Genomic DNA, 19,360 nt, shown 5'->3' with positions numbered 1-19,360 from the left:
GCAAGACAGTGTTGTGTAGTATGGTGCTGTGTAGGGTAGTGTAGTACAGTGTTGTGTATTTCAGTGCTGTATAGTGTAGTGCAGTGTAGATGAGTGCAGTGTTGTGCAGTTTGGTATGGTTAATGTAGTGCAAGTTAGTGCAGGGTAGTTAAGTGTAGTACCTTGCAGTGTTGTGCAGTGCAGGTTAGTGCAGCATAATTGAGAGCATTGCAGTGATGTGCAGTGTAGGTTAGTGCAGCATAGTTGAGAGCATTGCAGTGATGTGCAGTGTAGGTTAGTGCAGCATAGTTGAGAGCATTGTAGTGATGTGCAGTGTAGGTTAGTGCAGCATAGTTGAGTGTACTACACTGTAGTGCTGTGTAGTGTAGTGTAGTTTAGTGTAGAACATTGCAGTAATGCGCCCATAGATTTAAATGCAGGGTATTTTAGTGTAGCAAGTAGTGCTGTGCTGTGCAGTGTAGTATAATGCAGAACAATGTTGGACAGTAAAGATTATCACAGTGTGTTTTGCAGTGTAGTATAGTACAGGGTGGTCTTATTTTATGTAGTATCCTTTAATTAAGTTCAGTGAACTTACAGTATTGTATTGCAATTTATATAGTGCATGACTATACAGTTTATTGTAGTGAGTTTCAGGTTTAGTTATTGACAATGTATTTTAATTGGTTAGGGGAAGGTCCATGGGGGCAGGGGGTGGGGAGGAGGGGATGGTCCCCTGCTACAATGCTCATGTTTCTTGACATGCTTTATATTCTACATAAGTTTTAAGTCCACTTCAATCAAGAAAGGTTTCAATTAAATTACTTAAACATTCAAGCGGATTCATTTTTGAATCTCGTCTATTCAAGTGTTAAAGCCTTACTTTGTATTAATAGTTTGACGCTTCGGTTTGTCTCTAAATTCTTTCTTAAATGAAACACCGTCCTACTTGAAAGAAGAAACACAAGGAATTCAACAATCGTCTGTTCGTTCCTTCGTTCTACAGGTCGTAGCTTGCGCACCGTCTAATGTTGCCGTTGACAATCTCATTGAAAGGCTGGGTAGGAGTAAGGATATAAACGTGGTCCGTATCGGACATCCAGCTCGCCTGCTGCCAGAAATCCAGCGCTTCTCGCTAGATGCAAGACTGGCTGCCAGTGATGCCGGGAAGTTGCTTATAGATATCAGAAAGGATATCGACAAGACATTGGTTAGTTCTTTTGATTAGTCGTAAACTTTGCATGTCATTACAAACCAATCCAAGAGATGTCATGTTTAGGTAACAAGATATTCAAGTGGCATAATATGTGACACTTGTAAGAATGAGAAAGATATTTCACACTGTTCGATGAAAACCCCATTCCAATATCTTGTTCCTCTCTCTAGATATATTTGTTTGATTGTAAACTATTTCTATCATACACAAAAGTTTTTTACTCTAGGAAATGGGTCATAGTTCAGGTACTCTGTGATAATATTATGGCAGGTGTTCTTCTAAAGGCTTAATTTACCTCTAACAATTTGTTTGTTCATTTGTCCTTGAGTCTAGCAACTAGCCTGTGTTAAGATTACGTCAATATACAACTTCTTTTTTGTAAGAGTATTATATTCCTCATATAATATATTTATAATATATTAAATTAATGTTATATTCCTGAAGGAATAAATGATTTTTTACACTTTAAAAACGAAAAGACAAGTAAGAATCTCAGCTCAGGTGCTCTGAAGATATCACTAACTCTTTTGTTGCCAGATGCATTCTTTAAATATTACCAACTTTTACAAAATATTCAGCCACTCATGAGTCAAAAAACTTCTTCAGTTAGCATGCTAAGACTTCCAGCACAGTCAGGCACTTTCTTTGCTACATTAGGACGAGGCAAAGGACTATTAGAATGAGGATAAATGCTTCATAGCATTGTGCTTCAGAAAAAGAACACAAGAAAAAAAAACTACAAGGACCTGCATATTAGAAAAAGAGAGTTAAAAACTAAGGCTTTGTAGCCTACCACATATTAGCTATATATATGCTGTAACAAGTTTCAAGTCTACTACCCTCTGCAGATACATACACTCAGTCAGTACATAGCAACAATGGTCTTGAAAATCCCCATAGCAACTATAGTATGGTAGACCTACTCAGCAGTGTTTTATGAGCCTTTATGCAGTCACTCGTCCACCAAATTGGAAAGACTAATAGATTTGTGGTGTTCTTCATCATAGTGATATAACATTGACTTGATTATCAGACTTGACTCACGTCAGGAAAGTTTGTTGATAGCCACCGAATTTGACCTTCACATGAAGTGATTCATTTTTACCACATTGAATTTTCAGAGAAGCTCAAATTAGCTCAAAATAGTAGCTCAACATTAGAAGAAACTGTTTTCTGACAACAAAAATTTACATTTTTTTCAGCTGCTGGCATTGCAGTGAAAATTTTCAATCTATATTGCCTCATTCTGACCAAAAATGTTCAAAGGACATATTTTCAAAGGGACGATCTCACTGTTAATATATTGATTATTTATTCTTGAAGGGGAAAGCTTCTAAGTCTAAGCAACGTGAGGACAGGAAAAGTACTTGGAATGAAATCAAACATCTGAGGAAGGAGTTGCGAGAAAGGGAACAACTGGCCCTCAGGATGATACTATCAGAGGCCGATGTTGTCTTGGCAACCAACACGAGTATATCAGGGGATGGACCAGTCCACTTATTACCCGGGGATCATTTTCATCTATCTGTGGTAGATGAATGTGCACAGGTTTGTTGACATTTCTATTATGAGGTATTGCATAATAATTACAGTTTAACAGCATTTTAAGGAAATGTCTGGTTAAAAAAATATCAGCTTATGCAAGACTGAAATTGGAACTTGGGAATAATGATTGTGGCAGAAGATGAAACTACTTATTTGTGGCATAATAATTGAACCTTTGCATTACCATGGAAACTAAAGTACTTGCAGCGAATCTTTTTGTAATAGTACAAGAATGGAAAATACAGGGAATTATTTTGTGTCCAATTTTTTGTAGCTGTGTTGAAGGATCTAAAGTTTTTCTCATACAAGACCATATTTCCTTTTTACAAAATAACTGCTGCACATCTTTTAACTTGTATAGTACTTTGACTGCTGTCGCAAGACATATCGCAATGCGATACCGGATATAAAGTTTTTCCCTGTGAAAGCTTTAGTTCCAAGAATAATAAGTTACATGGAGGGACTGAAGTTTGTGAATGGTCTGAAGATAGCCCATCTCTGTGTTCACAGCATTTCTCTCCAATGGAAGATATGGACTTGTCTTCACTGGAAATGTGTATGAGTGGTTGTAATAGGCGCACCATAGGGTTAGAGTACAGACCCTGTTAATACCTCTGACACGATCATACAGGGGTCAAACAAGCTTGGAGCCCTTGAGGGGAACGTTGATCAACCTATAATCAACGTATAATCAACCTATAACATTTGGCTTACCTTCAACAAGCAGAAAGCTAATGTCGATTTGGAAGTAGAAGTATTTCTGGAAGGCGACAGACTTCAAGTTTGCTGACATCATGATCACTGTTCTTTTTTTTTTTTGAGATATATTTCATGAGAGATTACTTTCTATGACGGAGTGTCGTGTTCAATTCTGAAATAGATCCCTTGAAAGTGCTGAGATGGGTAATTATGTATCTCAACGGGGAAACGTTACATGATTGCTTGTCTTATTTTTATATTTCACATTTACAGGCTGTTGAAGCAGGATGTTGGATCCCTTTAAGACTGGCCAGGAAATGTGTCTTAGCAGGAGATCACAAACAGCTACCTCCAACAATTATTTCAGATAAGTAAGAACCATCTTTAAATTGTCACGTTCGGGACATGTTAAAACAAAACAAAGTTTTTTTATGAAGTCTTCTGCAGCATTAGATTACACCACATGATATGATTGTTGAAAGAGGGAGAAAATCTTAGCAAGGTCCCATCAACCAACCCCTCCCCCGCTTCCACCCTTCCCCGCTCACTTTCAAGACACTTGTCATTTAGTCTTTGAAAAAGATCCTGCTAGGATTGAAATGTCAGGCCAACTTATTTTTACACATTCTTTTACATAAAGGCTCTCTAGTGGATAAGCAGTTTGCTAAAAGTTTTATTTTATTTTGTTTTCACTTTCAAGACAGAAACTTTTATATATAGTGATATTGATTCAAGCTTTGTGTTCTTAAATTTCTAGAGCTTCTAAAGATGGATTATCGATATCTTTGATGGAAAGAATCATAAATCTCCATGGCGATAAAGTAGTCAGAATGTTGACCACTCAGTACCGTATGCACAGCGACATCATGTCCTGGTCATCGTCTGCGATGTATGATGATAAGTTGAGGGCGCACTCATCCGTCGCCAGTCATCTACTGAGGTTAGTTTGGCCGTTCTTGGTTATAAGCCGCTTCATGGTTACAATGGCATTTGAGTGTGTAATTATCTTAGTTCTGGGTTGGATTACGTGATATACATACAACACTCATATCACAGTAGAACATACTGGCTTTAAATAGTTCTAGGTCAGTTGACGTGATACACACACAACACACATATCACATTTGAATATACTTGCTTTAATAGTTCTGGCTTGGTTTATGTGATACACACACAAGCACAAATATCACATTTGAACATACTGGCTTAGTTCTGGCTAGGTTTACGTGATACACACACAACATACATATCACATTTGAACATACTGGCTTAGTTCTGGCTAGGTTTACATGATGCACACACAATCACATATCACATTTGAACATACTGGCTTAGTTCTGGCTATGTTTACGTGGTACACACACAAGCACATATCACATTCCAACATACTGGCTTAGTTCTGTTTTGGTTTACATGATACACACACAACACACATATCACATTTGAACATACTGGCTTAGTTCTGGCTAGGTTTACGGGATACACGCGCAACACACATATCACATTTGAACATACTGGCTTAGTTCTGGCTAGGTTTACGGGATACACGCGCAACACACATATTACATTTGAACATACTGGGCATTGAAACCACAGGTTTACAATGTTATAGCTGATGAAAGGAGGGCAATTTGTTGATGCCTGGGAAAGGAATCTAAGTTGAACATTCCCCTTCCCACTTGTGGGGAATATTAATTTAAGGGGTTCCTACTTGAAAATGATAAAGATTTGAATTTAAAAGCTCAATGTTACATATACTGTCAAAACAATAATTCCAATTGAAATGGCTAAATCACCACTGAGAACGATTCTCCACTGTATCTTATTTCATATTTCAGTCAGTATTTTAATACCTAAAATCTTATCTCTTTGCAAATCCACCTTGTTACTCATGTAAGATAGCAAATAGAGGACATGTCCGGTGATATCCACCTCGACACTCATTTCCAGGGATATCCAGACAATTTAGTTGAAGCATTTAGTTGAGAGAATTCACTCTCAGGGTTCATTTTAGGTGATAATAAATAGTTGCACGAGGGTGCATCTTTCGTTGAAGCAAATCCTTGAAAATAATCATGAAATAACATTTGAATTTGGAGGTAAATCTTATGGGACTTTGATAATGTTTTTTTTTTCTCCGCAGTGATCTGAAAGGAGTGGAAGAAAATGACATAACTTCGTTACCCTTGCTTTTAATTGATACGGTTGGGTGTGGCTACTCGGAATTGGAACTGGAAGAGGAGGCTTCAAAAGGAAATGAAGGTAGGACACCAAAGTCTGAAAAATAGAAAAATATTCTGCCAAAAAAGAGAACAAAATATAAAATATATGATATTGTAGGTTAAGGACCTAAAAGGAAGTTTAATCTAGTTTTGTGTTTTTAGTATATATTTATATATTCTTGATATAATTAGATACATGTAACAGATGTTGTAGGCACATTGTAATGGACTGAAAGTAGGGAATTGGCTCTTTATTATATAGTTATAGTGTACAAACATATGTAACACAAATATATAGGATTCACCACAAAGACATGGGTTTCACCTTAAATACAAACACTTTACCACAAATACATAGTATTCACCACAAATACATATGATTCACTACATATACATAGGAATCACCACAAATACATAGGAATCACCACAAATACATAGGAATCACCACAATAGGATTCACAGCAAAATGGATTTTAATAAGTAACGTGTGTATTTCAACAGCTTCTCGTTACCATGCTGATATTCTATTGCATATTAAAACAAATAACAAATGCCATATTGTTTCTGTCAAAAATATCTTTAAGTTGCCCTCTCTCATTAGTAGTAGATAGTTCAAGTCTAATATGACTCGTAAAATTTGTGATGATGTTACTATTGTCATTATAGCTGCTGTTTTTGTGTGTTTTCGGCAATTTTACCAAACCTACCGAGAATTACTCCAATTTTCAGCCCTCCAAAATAAAAATCGTGGGAAGGGCAGAGAGGGGTGGAATTGGTGTTGAGAGGGGTGTTGTTGAGGTATCATAAGGAAGATACTGTAACTTTGTAACTGAATGACTTTAATAGGGAAACACAGCTTTGTTGCTTTGAGTTTAAGGAAGTTTTCCTAACCCCTCTGTTTGATTTATTTAGGTGAGGCAAACTTGGTGGTGTTACACATTGAGAGGTTAATTGAGTCAGGAGTGAGGCCTGAAGACATAGCTGTCATCACACCTTATAACCTACAGGTAAATCTGCGGTCATGATACTAGAAAACTTAAAGGAGACACAAACCTAACCATTATTATTGGTCTATGGGATAGGTGTAAATGGCATGACCTAAGCAGCGAAGTCAAATCATATTCCACTTGATGGGAGATATCACAAAGGTTTTATTGTCCCATCGATTGCAACTCTGGAGACCACCAATCTGTGTCCCCACCTGACAGACGAGAGTGTACCTCAATGACTGGCCACTTTTCATATACGTCGGGAGATTACCCCCCCCCCCCCCCCCACCCCCCTACATCCCATTCATTGCTGCAATGCAACCCTAGTGAATGAAACCGTTTTGAAACCATTAGAAAATGAGAACCAAAATATTCGCAAATCAGAAATAACAATAACAACAATAACCATAACAAATTCACTATTAAGTTTACTGTTCAAATTCATAGCTAAGGTACCTGACACCAAAAATGGAATTTGAAGAGACACCAAGGCAATTTTTTCTTTCCAATGTGAGAAACATATGTACAGAATGTTAGTTATAGATAAATTTGTTTCTCTCCTACGCTTGGCATTTAGCGTAATATGAGAAGTCCGATCAATGAACACAAGTTTAATGGTGGTCACTAGGACACCTACAATAACTTGACCATAGTGGCCCGGCAGTTGCTGTCAAATTTTACCTTGTTATCAATGATTGGTAAGAGTTAAAGATTTAGGTTTAAAGAGTTAGGTTTAATGATTTAGCTTTAAAGTCACAACCAACCTTTTTGTATTATTATCCCCAATCCAGGTGCAACTTCTCAGGCAGCGTGTGTCAGGTACTTACCCAGGCGTGGAGATAAAATCTGTGGATGGATTCCAAGGACGAGAGAAAGAGGCGGTCGTTATGTCATTGGTCCGTTCTAACAGTCGAGGTAATGTTGCCCTTGTTGCCATGGTTACTCTGTCAACAATCCAGTTGTATGGATGGAAGTTTGTCAGTGATTGAAACAAAAACACATCACAAGTCTGTCACAAGGAAAAAGTGACTCACTTTTCATAACACTTTATAATCCTACATTTTGAATTATGGTGTGGGGGTGGGGCAAGGGGTCGGGAGGGGCACTTTACTATTCTCACGTTTCTTACCTCAGCTATTAACAAGCATTATTTTCCATCGGTCATTTTAAGTGCACTAGAAGTTCTTCACGTGTGATTCCTATTCCTACTCCGTAGACTTGCTCAAAATATCTTGCAGATGTCACGTCGGCATTTGGGTGCATTGTTAAAAAAACTAATATCACAGATTGGATTTAATTCCAAGGAAAAGATTTTAATTACAAGTGTGACAAAGAGGAAGAAAGACAGAAAAAGGGAGTGGGGTTGTGGGGAGGGGAGGTGGGAGGTGTTGAGTTGGTTTAAAAAATAGCGTTATGTAATATTGTAAGTCCACTTTTTATGAACAAGTAAAAGTTGAAGATGATATTTGTAACAGTTGGTGAGGATTTATATGCTGAGAGCTAACCAGCACATTGATTTTCTTGCCAGTGATTGTTTTCAAAATCCTCTTTAACTGGTGGTCTTTTTGTTCTTCTTTTTAGGAGAGGTTGGATTCCTAGCGGAGGATCGTAGGATGAATGTAGCCGTTACAAGAGCCCGACGTCATCTCTGTTTGGTATGTGATTCCCAGACAGTGAGCCACCATCCTTTCTTAAAGGACCTAGTTACTTATATGAATAACCACGGCGAAGTCCACAGTGGGTTTCAATACACACAAGGTAAGACGCAGAATCGTTGTGCGAGTACGACCCCACGAGTATGATTTCAACCCTGTGAGCATGAACGCAACTGCATTAGTATGAATGCAACCCCACAAGTATAAATACAATCCCACAAGTATGAATGCATCAGCATTAGTATGAGTACAACTGCACAAGTATGAATGCAACACATCAGTATGAGTGCAACTCATGAGTATGAATGCAACCCCATGAGTATTAGTACAAATAGCTTCACATTATTATGAGTACTATTACCAGTACAAGGCTCTAAGCGTGATTGCAGGTACTCTAGTTTGGACTAATGTCTATCTAGTTTTGAAAATGACATGAGTACATGTTCAACTCTAAGCATGTGAGTAGAAGTACAGGCAACTATGCTAACATACAAGTACAATTGTGGACCAATGAGAGATGTGGTGAGAGGGGTAGAATATATTATTAAACTGCATCTCATTAATAACCAAGGCAACAGAAATTTTATGACACAAGGCAGCCGCATATGCATTTTGGAATGACCGAATGGCTTTGAAGTTGTAACTTCATTTGAATTTGATTTATAATATTTGAAAGACAACTTGAGATATTAAAATTATGAATTGTTGACCTTAGATAAGCATTTGCCTCACTTTTGACCTACCACAGTTTGAACTAGTGTTGTCTAATGCTAGTGCCTATATGCATATATGCTTTTTCAAATTCAAGGAATGTATTGCTAACCTATTTTCCCAGCAAGGATGGCAATAGGATATGTATGAGTAGATTAAACACCGCCTCTACCCCTCCCCCCCCCCCAATAAAAAAAAAGAATAAATATATATCATAAAATTGACTATACTTTATTTTTTTGGAAAAGAAACACCAAGAATTAAATTATATCTTGACAATTTTTTGTTCAAATAGTGTGATTTTGTTCCTCAGTCTGTTACTTACCTCTTAGTAATTTTGTTTTCTTGACCTAATTGTTTACACTTTATCCAAACAGAAGTGGATGATATCTCTGCCAGCCATCCTCTCCCAGATCATCTGGTCACAAATCAAAATGTAGCCGCTCAGAGAAAGAGCAAAGGGGAAGGAGGGGTCAAAGGGTCAGGGTCAAAGGTGAAGGTTAAGAAGCTAGCTTCTAAGCCTCATCAGACAGGTCTGCCTCAGAATAAATCAAGACTTCCACCAGAAGACAGGACAAAGGAGACCGAGATTATTCACGGCCAGTTCCAGCAGGATCTGAAAGATTTCGTTGGAGATCCAGGACGGAAAACATGGAGGTTTCCATCCAGCCTGAGTTCAAAGGATCGTTATGTGATTCATGACGTGAGTTGAACCAAGGGTGTATCTATGGTTGTGAGAGCAGGGCATAAGTGGCGGGGAAGGGTTAAAAAGTCCTTTTGTGTTGACATTTAGGTACCTTGTCTGTATACAGTTTGGGTTATTTTGTTTATTCACAAAAGTATACAACAAAGTATTCAAGATAAAATCAGACCAATTATGGTGTCCTTTGCTGGCCTTTGCGACTCCTAGTTACACTTGCCCTACCCAAGTTGGCAGTCTGTCAGAAGCATCAGATGATTGATGGTCTAAGGGAGAGGGGGAGGAGGGATTGGGACTTGAGGGTCAGTTTAAGAATAGTCTTGACATGCCACTGACAATCACAGATTGAGAAAGAGAAGATGGGGAGTGAGTATATAACTTTTCCAAAAAGGACTTCATCCTGCACAGATGCCCTTGCCCGACTCATCCCAAGACACCAGGGGTGTAGCTGGACTTCTTTTTTACCCTTTTTTTTGGGGTGTTGGGGAATCATGCCTTTGTAGGGGGGGGGTGGCAGACAGGGCACTGCTTGAACCTATTTAGAAAACAAGAAGAGATAAAACATTTCCCAGACAACTCTCTTGGGAGGTACAAACATATATTTGGGGGGTCTAGGGCACAGACCCCTCCCCTCGCAGTATCATATAGTGAATACTCTGTCATGTATCAAACACTCGAACTCTACCTGTTATTTTCTCCTGCTTAGAGAATACACTGTTTGAAGCCTCTAAATATGGCAGCATGGGACAGTTTTATATTTCTTAATCGATTATTAGACTCAAATCACTCGTAGTTCTGTTCGTAGAGTTGGTTTCCTTGTCTCATCCACCAAAGTAATTTTAATCGGCATAATAATCTTTCAACATTTTTTACCCTCTCCTTGAAGCTCTGCACTGAAATGAAACTGTACCATGAAAGTCGAGGAGAAGGCTCCGAGCGATTCATAATAGTGAGTAAGCAGCCAATCACCGAGCTTAGCATCGACCAATCAGAAACCAGCATTCGTGGTCTCATTGTGGAATCAGGAATAGAAGGTGAGGTAACAGTTAGCAACGATAAGCCTGAGGAAGTCGTCACACACAATTCATTCGACGTTGCAGGCTTTAGTAACGGAGAACTCAATGCAGACATGCACAATGCTGAAAATAATGTCTGTAGGGAAGAAAGGTCCGATGATGTCGCTCCAAAGACTCAGGAATCAGACAAGCAGAAAATTGTCGATGCTTCTGTAACAAACAGGAAACCAAAGGTCAAAAGTGACCAGAGAAAATGCAGTTTCTGTAATAAACCGGTGCCACCTGGTAACTTGATCCTTCACGAAATTCAATGCGAAAAAATCCAGGAAGACAAAAACGCGGCCAGGGTCCGGGCCCAGCTGAGGGGAAAAATGGACAAGTCCAAACAGAAGAACCCTCTGGAACGGACGGATGAGACGGATCCAGATAAACTCATAAGACTTGCCAAGAGACAGGATGGACTCTGCAACTTTACAAAGTGTAAGGAGAAAGTGTCTTTGCTCGGACAGCTTTGCCCATTCTGCAATAAGAGGTACTGTCTGTCCCATCACATCCCCGAAGTCCACGGTTGCGGAGAGTTGGCCAAGGCGAGTGCAATCAAAGCCAAGAAAAATGATCCAGCCAGTCGTCAAAATGTGAAAAGAAGCGACGAGGCCCGCAGGGGCAACCTTCAACGGAAACTCAACACAAAACTATCGGATATGGAGAAGAGTAGACAGCGTAAAAGTAAAAAGAAGTGAGCTGTGGTCATGACCGTCTGTGACATTCAGACATGACCATTACCCCATGCTGACACCCATGAGCACCCTCCATTACCCATGAGCACCCTCCATTACCCATGAGCACCCTCCATTACCCATGCCGACACCTGAGAGCACCCTTCTAAGTGAGGGGAGGATGCAGGATGGCATTTGCCCTTTGAGGTCATGACTGTCTGAAACATGACCATTACCCATGCTGACACCCATGAGCACCCTCCATTACCCATGAGTACCCTCCATTATCCATGCCGACACCTGAGGGCACCCTCCCTTACCCACGCTGACCCACCATTACCCATGCTGACACCCATGAGCACCCTCCATTACCCATGAGCACCCTCCCTTACCCATGCCGACCCACCATTACCCATGCCGGCACCCATTGAGCACCCTCCTAAACGAGGGGAGGATCCAGGATGTTGTTTGCCCAGTGAGGCCATCCTACCCAGAAACTATTTCAATATTACATGTGAAATGGTGGTGCATTCTGAGGCTTTTAATTAGGTTTATAATTAAGGTTGTGCTAATAACTACTTTTGGGTAGGGTTGAAAATGAGGGGCCCGGCGTGGGGGGGGTTATATACACCCCGGGATCCATTCATGGGAAGCTGCAAGTATCCGTTTCCTCCTCCTGTACTCCACACAGTGACCCTCCTCTCCACACCTGAGTGTGGTGGAAAATACAGCAAAGGAACTGAATTTTTGTAGACTATTCTATCCTCACCAAATATCACATCTTTAAATGAGAACTTGCCTAGTTTAAAAGGGGTAGGAATACCAGGAAATGTAATTGCTTCACAACATGGATGAATGAAATACAAGAAATAAAAGGGGAAAGAGAACTGTTCTTTTGTGTTAACAGACATTTCTTTTAATTGTTATGTATCGTAAATGCTTTGACAGATAAATATTTTCTATTAAATAAAAAAAAATAGTCGGAGGGAAAATATTCTATTTAATAAAATAAAGAAAATAGTCAGAGGGAAAAATGTCCAGGGGAGCATTGTGGATGTTTGGAATTTCTTCTGTAAAATATTGGTGGGACGATTATAATAAAAATGTCCAACTTTTATGTTTAAGTTATTGCATATCTTACCAAGACATAAATAAAGATTATGGAGTCAACCAAAAACATTGAGAATATACTTGTAAGTATAAACATACGTAATAAATAGAGTGGCACAAACATAATTCCAAAATACTACGTATTTCAAGTCTCTAAAGATATAGTTTGTAAGTTGAGATCTCAAGAATCAACCTGACTACTTTATACTGACGAAATGTCACCGGATGTTAATATTAACTTTTGATAATATTTCTATACTGATCGTTGTAAAATTATGGTAATTAAAATGTTTCATAGACCCAACAAGATTTTACAAAAAAATAGAAATAACATCACAAGGGTTCACCACAGCCAAACACATTGAATATAAATAATTTTATTGATAAAATACTGATAATTATGCACAGAATACCACAAGAGAATGTAAGAAGTATGATAATAAATATTTTAGGTTATTAAAGATATGATAGGAAAATAAGTTTCTATAATAAATGGAATTTATATGGCTATATTTCACCTCCCAAAAGTGAAGAAGAATCGACAGAAGCTCATTTTGCCAATTTGGTCAAAGCCACTTACACAGTATGTCCTTTTTTGAGCAAACTCACCCTTGATAAAGCCAAGGAACCAAGAAAAAACAACCCCAAATGACTTGATTCACTCCCAACCCCACTACCCTTATATCGAGATTGTAACCGTGTGATTATGACGATGTTACTTCAAGTGAGTATCACAAATCTATACGATAGTGGAATAGATAGGCTACTACACATGATCAGATTCTAGGTTGTTGAGCTATCTAATGATCACACACGATCGCATGATCTTAGTCAGCTACATAGTGGGTAAACATAATTCAGTACGAATATCTCTTGCAACATCCGATCTATGACGATGTTACTTCAAGTGAGTATCAAAAATCTATACGATAGGGTAATAGATAGGCTACTACACATGATCAGATTCTAGGTTGTTGAGCTATCTAATGATCACACACGATCGCATGATCTTAGTCAGCTACATAGTGGGTAAACATAATTCAGTACGAATATCTCTTGCAACATCCGATCTATGACGATGTTACTTCAAGTGAGTATCAAAAATCTATACGATAGGGTAATAGATAGGCTACTACACATGATCAGATTCTAGGTTGTTGAGCTATCTAATGATCACACACGATCGCATGATCTTAGTCAGCTACATAGTGGGTGAACATAATTCAGTACGAAATGCCTTATCTCTTGCAACATCCCATCTATGGAGGTTTGATAACAACAAATAATAGAGGGCGCCCTTGAAATGAATATATTTTAGATGGTTTCACCGTCTGGCGAGGTATCAAAGTCCATTAGATTATAAACATGCAGTTGCTTGCTTGTGTACGTGGCTACTACTAACTTCATCTCCCCGTTACTATTTCTCGCAACAGTTGCACTCTTAGCGTCGCTGTCAACTTGGCGAAGCGTTAGAGGGCGCCCTTCGATTGTTGACTGCATAATCAGTTTATGCATTTTATCGAAGACATTACATTCCCAAAGAATATAGACATACCCCTTTAAGTCAGTACATACATTCCGAGGTGCACACGTGTGGTTATTGACTCTTGGACAAAGAAACCTATACTGTAGCCTACCGTGCATGTCAATGGCATAAACGCTTTTTCCCCAGAGGTCACATATCACGATTCTATCTCCAACCACACATATGTCAGTCGGCCCTTTTGTTGGACAGGGAAGTACCAAAGCATGACTGTATTCTAGGTCAAAGGTTAACACTTCCAAGGTCGGAATTCCTTGTACTCTATTTTCTTTGTTTTGCAGAACACTCCCGACTAGAATCTGCTCACGCGCATGATCGACAGCTAAACACGTGACCCAATTCTCTGGAGACCAACCTTTATTAAGGTCGTCGAGATTGACCTTGATATAACTTCTATCTGCAGTATCGTATATCCCGACTTCTGCTCGATAACATGCGGTCACGACCTTTGACCCCACCAATGACGTCACAACTCTTCTTGGTCTTTTAGAAGTACCGAGAAATTCCTGGCGTTGAGTGACGGTGCCATTTATAGCAGTTTCTACAATTTCTGATGATTTTTGGTCAGTGTAAACGCTTACAAATAGACGGCCATTTGTCGATGACGTAATACTGCAAACGTAACCTTCACCCTTGTTCACCAATTTTAACTTGACGCGCGATTCTAAGGATGCCTTGACGTGAACTACACCGAAACAGTCCATACTCTTCGATGGTGAGAAAACCAAGCGCGCGTTTGTTGCATGCGAAATATCTTCAAAATAATTGGAACCTTGTTGAATGACGTAATCAATGATGTCACACATAGCTTTGATTGCCTTTGGAAAAGCACTCTCATTACTCGTCGAAATTAAGTAATCCGTTGCTAACTTCAACTCGGTATAGCGTTGTTTCCAGTGTGTGTAATGTTCATGTAGCTGGGTTAATCGTTTCGACTGGGATTTGTCCAAGCCTTGAAGATAGGCAATTATGGAACCTTTCTGAGCTTCGAGGTTGTGCTCTCTGGCCATAATATTAATAAATTCATAATCCAATGACCTCTCTGTATGAAAGAGGTCTTCCCTAGTGGCATTTTCGCGAATCTCTTGAAGTAATGAAACGGCTGTGTCCTGTATGTTCTTGGAAATCTTTCTTGCTCGTTCCGCATTCCTTAGAAATTCTTCGGCCTTTCTATCCATGTCATCTGCCTTGCCTTTCAACTTCTTTCGCCATCCGCTCGTCACCCAACCCAAATCTTCCAATGCATGCCCTTTGTGACTGACAGACATACATACGACACACAGACCGACATTTTGACAAGTCGTACAGACTGATTGAATCAAAAGCTCGGGATGGTTCGGACATCTCCTAGCGCTTCTTAAGCTTTCAAGGTTGTCAAGTCCCTGAGCAGACAGCTCTGGAAAGTTATGAATATGTAATACAAACTCATTATGATCTTTAGCCACGCCCTCATCAGAATGCGATCGTGCGCAATGTTGACAGTAGAATGCATAACACGCAAAGCAGTATAGGTGAACCCATTTATCGCTGATACATCCATAACATTGTCTCAAGCCATTCTTCGTCTCAGTAGATTTCTTTTCCTTACAATGGTCGATCAATTGTTTCAGCAAATAATCAATTTTCAAATTCTTGACCGATGTAGTGCTAACGCTCCTCCTACACGCTGGACATTTGATGACGTCAGTAGCAGTAACATTGCACACGCGATTCAGGCAATTTTGACAGAATCTATGGAAACAGGGTAGCTGTTTTGGATCTTGCAAAACATCTAAACATATATTACAATGGAAGAATTTACCTTCTAGGTCCTCGATAAAATCCACCAGACGCGCGGCCATGATTTGACCTGTAGAATAAAAACAAAGAAAGATATTAGAAATATGTTTAATGAGAATCATGAAATAGGCAGTGTAATAAGTACAGGGATATTTTGGGTGGAGGAAGGGTCTGATTAACACCCTTGGGCCCCTAAAGGTATAACCTGAACATATCAGGTTGGTATGTCTTGCCTGGTATAGTGTTTACCTTGGGTAAACCTGGTGCATATTTATAGTCCTAACCCCTCCATCACAACGGACGTTTGATTACGTGTGTGCGTAGTAACATTGATATTTAAATTGCGATCTGTAACAGCTCGGGGAATCGTCGGTCCTGCACTTGCCTTATAGACCTATTGGGTAAATCAGCCAAGGGAGGGGGGGGGGCGAGGTCGGGGGGGTTGTTGTGTGGAGGGAGGGGGTTTAAGAGTGGAGGGAGAAGGGGGGGGGGTTAGGGTGTAGGGAAGAAGAGGCTGTTGATGGTAAGTGTACGTCCTTCGTATTAAAGTATATTGAAATATATCATTATTCAAGGCGTAAAACCATAAGTGTATGTGTCGACTGTTAACAGATCAAAAGAATTGCAAATGTGATCAGTAACGTAAGACTGTTTAGCATATATCCCTGTACACTGTAACCACACGTGAGCAACCGTTACGCATAAATAACGTCACATTGGGTCATCTTGGTCACAAGAAAGAAAACAGCGATATGTTAAGGCATATGTTAGTATTTGAGTTGACAAGGGTACATAGTAATGGGTCAATAAGTGGTCATCTGAAACAAAAGCTAATGTCTTAATGGAAAGAGGATTATTCCCGTCGTCGATATATATCAAAACGGGAAGAGGAGGGGGGTGGGGTGTTGGAGAGGGGGGAGGTGTTGGGGGAAGGGGAGGTACAGCTAATTCATGGTAGAATTAGAGAGGAATTTAATATTTATAAATAAATAAATAACAGTAGGCCTATACATGATAATATGTAAATGAAATAGTTTGATCAACAAGTTGTACTCTATTCATGTGGAAAAGCATACATTCCTGGTCATTCAAAATGCGAAGTATCATGAAAGAGCTAGTACACATTCTCTATGACAAGGTAATTGTGGCCTTCTTTTAATTATTTTAATCCCTTCTGTGTACTCAAATACTAATAGAATAGAAACAACGTAATTTATATAAAGAGGAGGAGAAGGAAAAGGAGTTTAACAAAACGCCAGTTCTTACTTGAATGGTACTACTACTACTATACTACTTATAATGTTAATAACTAAACAGAGTATATAAAAACAAAACACTATTTACATACCTATTATCCCAAAAAGGTAATTAATCAAAAACCTTTTTCTATACAATGAATAATATCAACAGATCCCATTACTAAACAGAGTCCATGCAGGCCATTCACAAGCTTTACGAATCAGCCTTTAGTCAGCCTTCACGTATACGATAAAAGCGCACTAGATTTAACCGTCCTATAGAGCGATATAGTCATTACGTTACTGTCAGTATATGCTCAGCCCGATAGGAAATAGCCTCAATGGTTAGTTTCCGATATAGCAATCGAGTTATTTTTGGTTTCAAGTTTAAAGGGTAACTGCATGTTTTTGTGATGAATAGAGATAATCATTACTTGCGGTGGATTGTCTGTTGATATTATGCAGACCTTTGTCTTTTAGTGATATGTTTGTTTTGCAATTAAGATATCACGATTGAATATACACGTACACACAGACAAACTGAAGTTGAACGGAAATACGTACTGAGAGAAAGATAGAAGGAGATTGATAACAGTGATATCGAGAGAGTTCTGTACTGTCCTGATCTAAATATGCTAGATAGTAAATTTATGGTCACCCATGTTTTAAACTTTTAATTTTTGCCAATTTTACAAAAACTCTCATGGCAGGTTCCTTCAATGATGCATATAATTATCAAAACTTACAATCCCCCAATGCCTGGAGGTAGTAGGCTATGCTGGGACCCCTGGGGCATAGGATTGAGATGGGGGAGGGGGCGTGTTGGGACCCTGGCAAAGGTTTCAGATGGGAAAGGGGTATGGGGGCCGGGGTAAGGGGAGAAGTTAGATTAAGGTTCACTGGTTTTGAAAATTACCGCCAGTGGCGACAACACGCTCACGTGAAAAGCAGTGCTGTGAAACTTACGGCCCAAGCCAGCCCACCCCCCTCCCCCAGGGTGAAACCTATGCTTGGAAGGACTGTGTTCTGCCTTTTAGATATTCTAAGCAGGGAGTTGTTATAACAACTCCCTGTTCTAAGCAATTTAAAGCGCGAATAGCACCCACCCCATCTGTCATTCAATGAAATGCCCCCAACCGTTATTACCAATGCTTCAGTTATTTGCAAATTTGTTACAAAATGAATCAGTTATTAGAAAATGCCGCAACATCAATTCATCAGTAATGCGCCAGTTACTACAAAGACGACAACTTTCAGTGCGTCAGTTGTTACCAATAATGTAACATTATATTACAACAATGCATGCATCAGTTAATTACAAATTGCGTTGGTTCTGACAAATGCCTTTCCTTTCAGTTTTATACAGTGACACGTTCCCTTTAAACATGCCTATTTTCCATCAAGTTGTCATCGAAAACTTTGTGATGGGTATAAACGGCTTGTCATTAATACCCTGTATGAGGGTATATGCCGCATATATACACACTATTAGTCTATATCACCTTAGCAGCTGATCACAAACTGATATTGGATTGACACCAACATTTCCTCACAACTCAGCATTTTTAACACAATATTTTAACAAGAGTTTTGGATTAATTTTATCCGCGAATTTTATACCGAGAACTTATTGTGGAAGTCGTATAGAACCATGTCACATTAATTTTGTATGATAACGTTAGCTAAGTCGGTCAGTTTTTCTCTTCAATTTTTTAATTTTTTATTAAGATCAACAGAACAAAACACGGCATGGACTGGTAAGGTAAGAATATAAAACGAGGGTTGGAGGGGTGAGGGGTGGGGGGTAGGGGTGCGACAAGAGGGACCATGCAATTGGATGAAGTTTATGTTAATTTAAATACCCTACAGCTTGTCACGTATGATAATTCTCCAACTGAGCTGGAAGAGAGTTGATTTTTGGAAACAGTTCTTGGGCTGTCATGAATTATGATATGTAGATGATAACTTACCGTCATGTCTTTCTCGTTGTTGTGTATTTCCAGAATAGTGCACGTCACTTGTAAAATCGCCTTGTGTAGGCTACGTATACTTCACACCTTTACTATGGTAGGCAAGAATTTTTGTTCGATGAAACTGATAATAGAGTTTATGTGAGAAATAAGAACTTGAAGAAATCCCTGTCCGCCAGCTAAACTAAATTCTCCATTTCACCCAACTCATTCAGTCCTGAGTTGTGGAAAATAAACGTTGTTTTACCTAAGGGTGAATACTTTTATGAGGT

At 39.2% G+C, this 19,360-nt stretch overlaps 2 protein-coding genes across 2 annotated transcripts in view; one reads left to right on the top strand and one right to left on the bottom strand.

Annotated features, from left to right (window-relative positions):
* The window catches only part of LOC139982066 (DNA-binding protein SMUBP-2-like), a 34,013-nt gene extending 22,541 nt beyond the window's left edge, over positions 1 to 11,472 (top strand). The window contains exons 7-16 of the mRNA XM_071994584.1: positions 986 to 1,189; positions 2,519 to 2,743; positions 3,713 to 3,810; positions 4,197 to 4,379; positions 5,583 to 5,701; positions 6,574 to 6,668; positions 7,442 to 7,565; positions 8,232 to 8,408; positions 9,394 to 9,719; positions 10,603 to 11,472. Coding sequence (XP_071850685.1) covers positions 986 to 1,189; positions 2,519 to 2,743; positions 3,713 to 3,810; positions 4,197 to 4,379; positions 5,583 to 5,701; positions 6,574 to 6,668; positions 7,442 to 7,565; positions 8,232 to 8,408; positions 9,394 to 9,719; positions 10,603 to 11,472 — 2,421 coding nt within the window. The remainder of the gene's footprint in view (positions 1 to 985; positions 1,190 to 2,518; positions 2,744 to 3,712; positions 3,811 to 4,196; positions 4,380 to 5,582; positions 5,702 to 6,573; positions 6,669 to 7,441; positions 7,566 to 8,231; positions 8,409 to 9,393; positions 9,720 to 10,602) is intronic.
* A 946-nt stretch (positions 11,473 to 12,418) lies between these two features.
* On the bottom strand, positions 12,419 to 17,410 carry LOC139982067 (uncharacterized). Its single transcript, XM_071994585.1, has 2 exons — positions 17,229 to 17,410; positions 12,419 to 15,950 (listed from the first exon to the last, which is right to left on the bottom strand). The coding sequence occupies exon 2, from the start codon at positions 15,940 to 15,942 to the stop codon at positions 13,873 to 13,875; it is 2,070 nt and encodes a 689-aa protein (XP_071850686.1). The 5' UTR covers positions 15,943 to 15,950; positions 17,229 to 17,410; the 3' UTR covers positions 12,419 to 13,872.
* Between the last annotated feature and the right edge of the window lie 1,950 nt (positions 17,411 to 19,360).

This window comes from Apostichopus japonicus, chromosome 16 (assembly GCF_037975245.1).
Source record: "Apostichopus japonicus isolate 1M-3 chromosome 16, ASM3797524v1, whole genome shotgun sequence".
Lineage (NCBI taxonomy): Eukaryota > Metazoa > Echinodermata > Holothuroidea > Aspidochirotida > Stichopodidae > Apostichopus > Apostichopus japonicus.
This window is presented reverse-complemented; position numbering and strand designations above follow the sequence as displayed.

Coding starts and splice junctions, on each gene's coding strand:
- LOC139982067 (XM_071994585.1), bottom strand. CDS start 15,942: ATGGCCGCGCGTCTGGTGGATTTTATCGAGGACCTAGAAGGTAAATTC.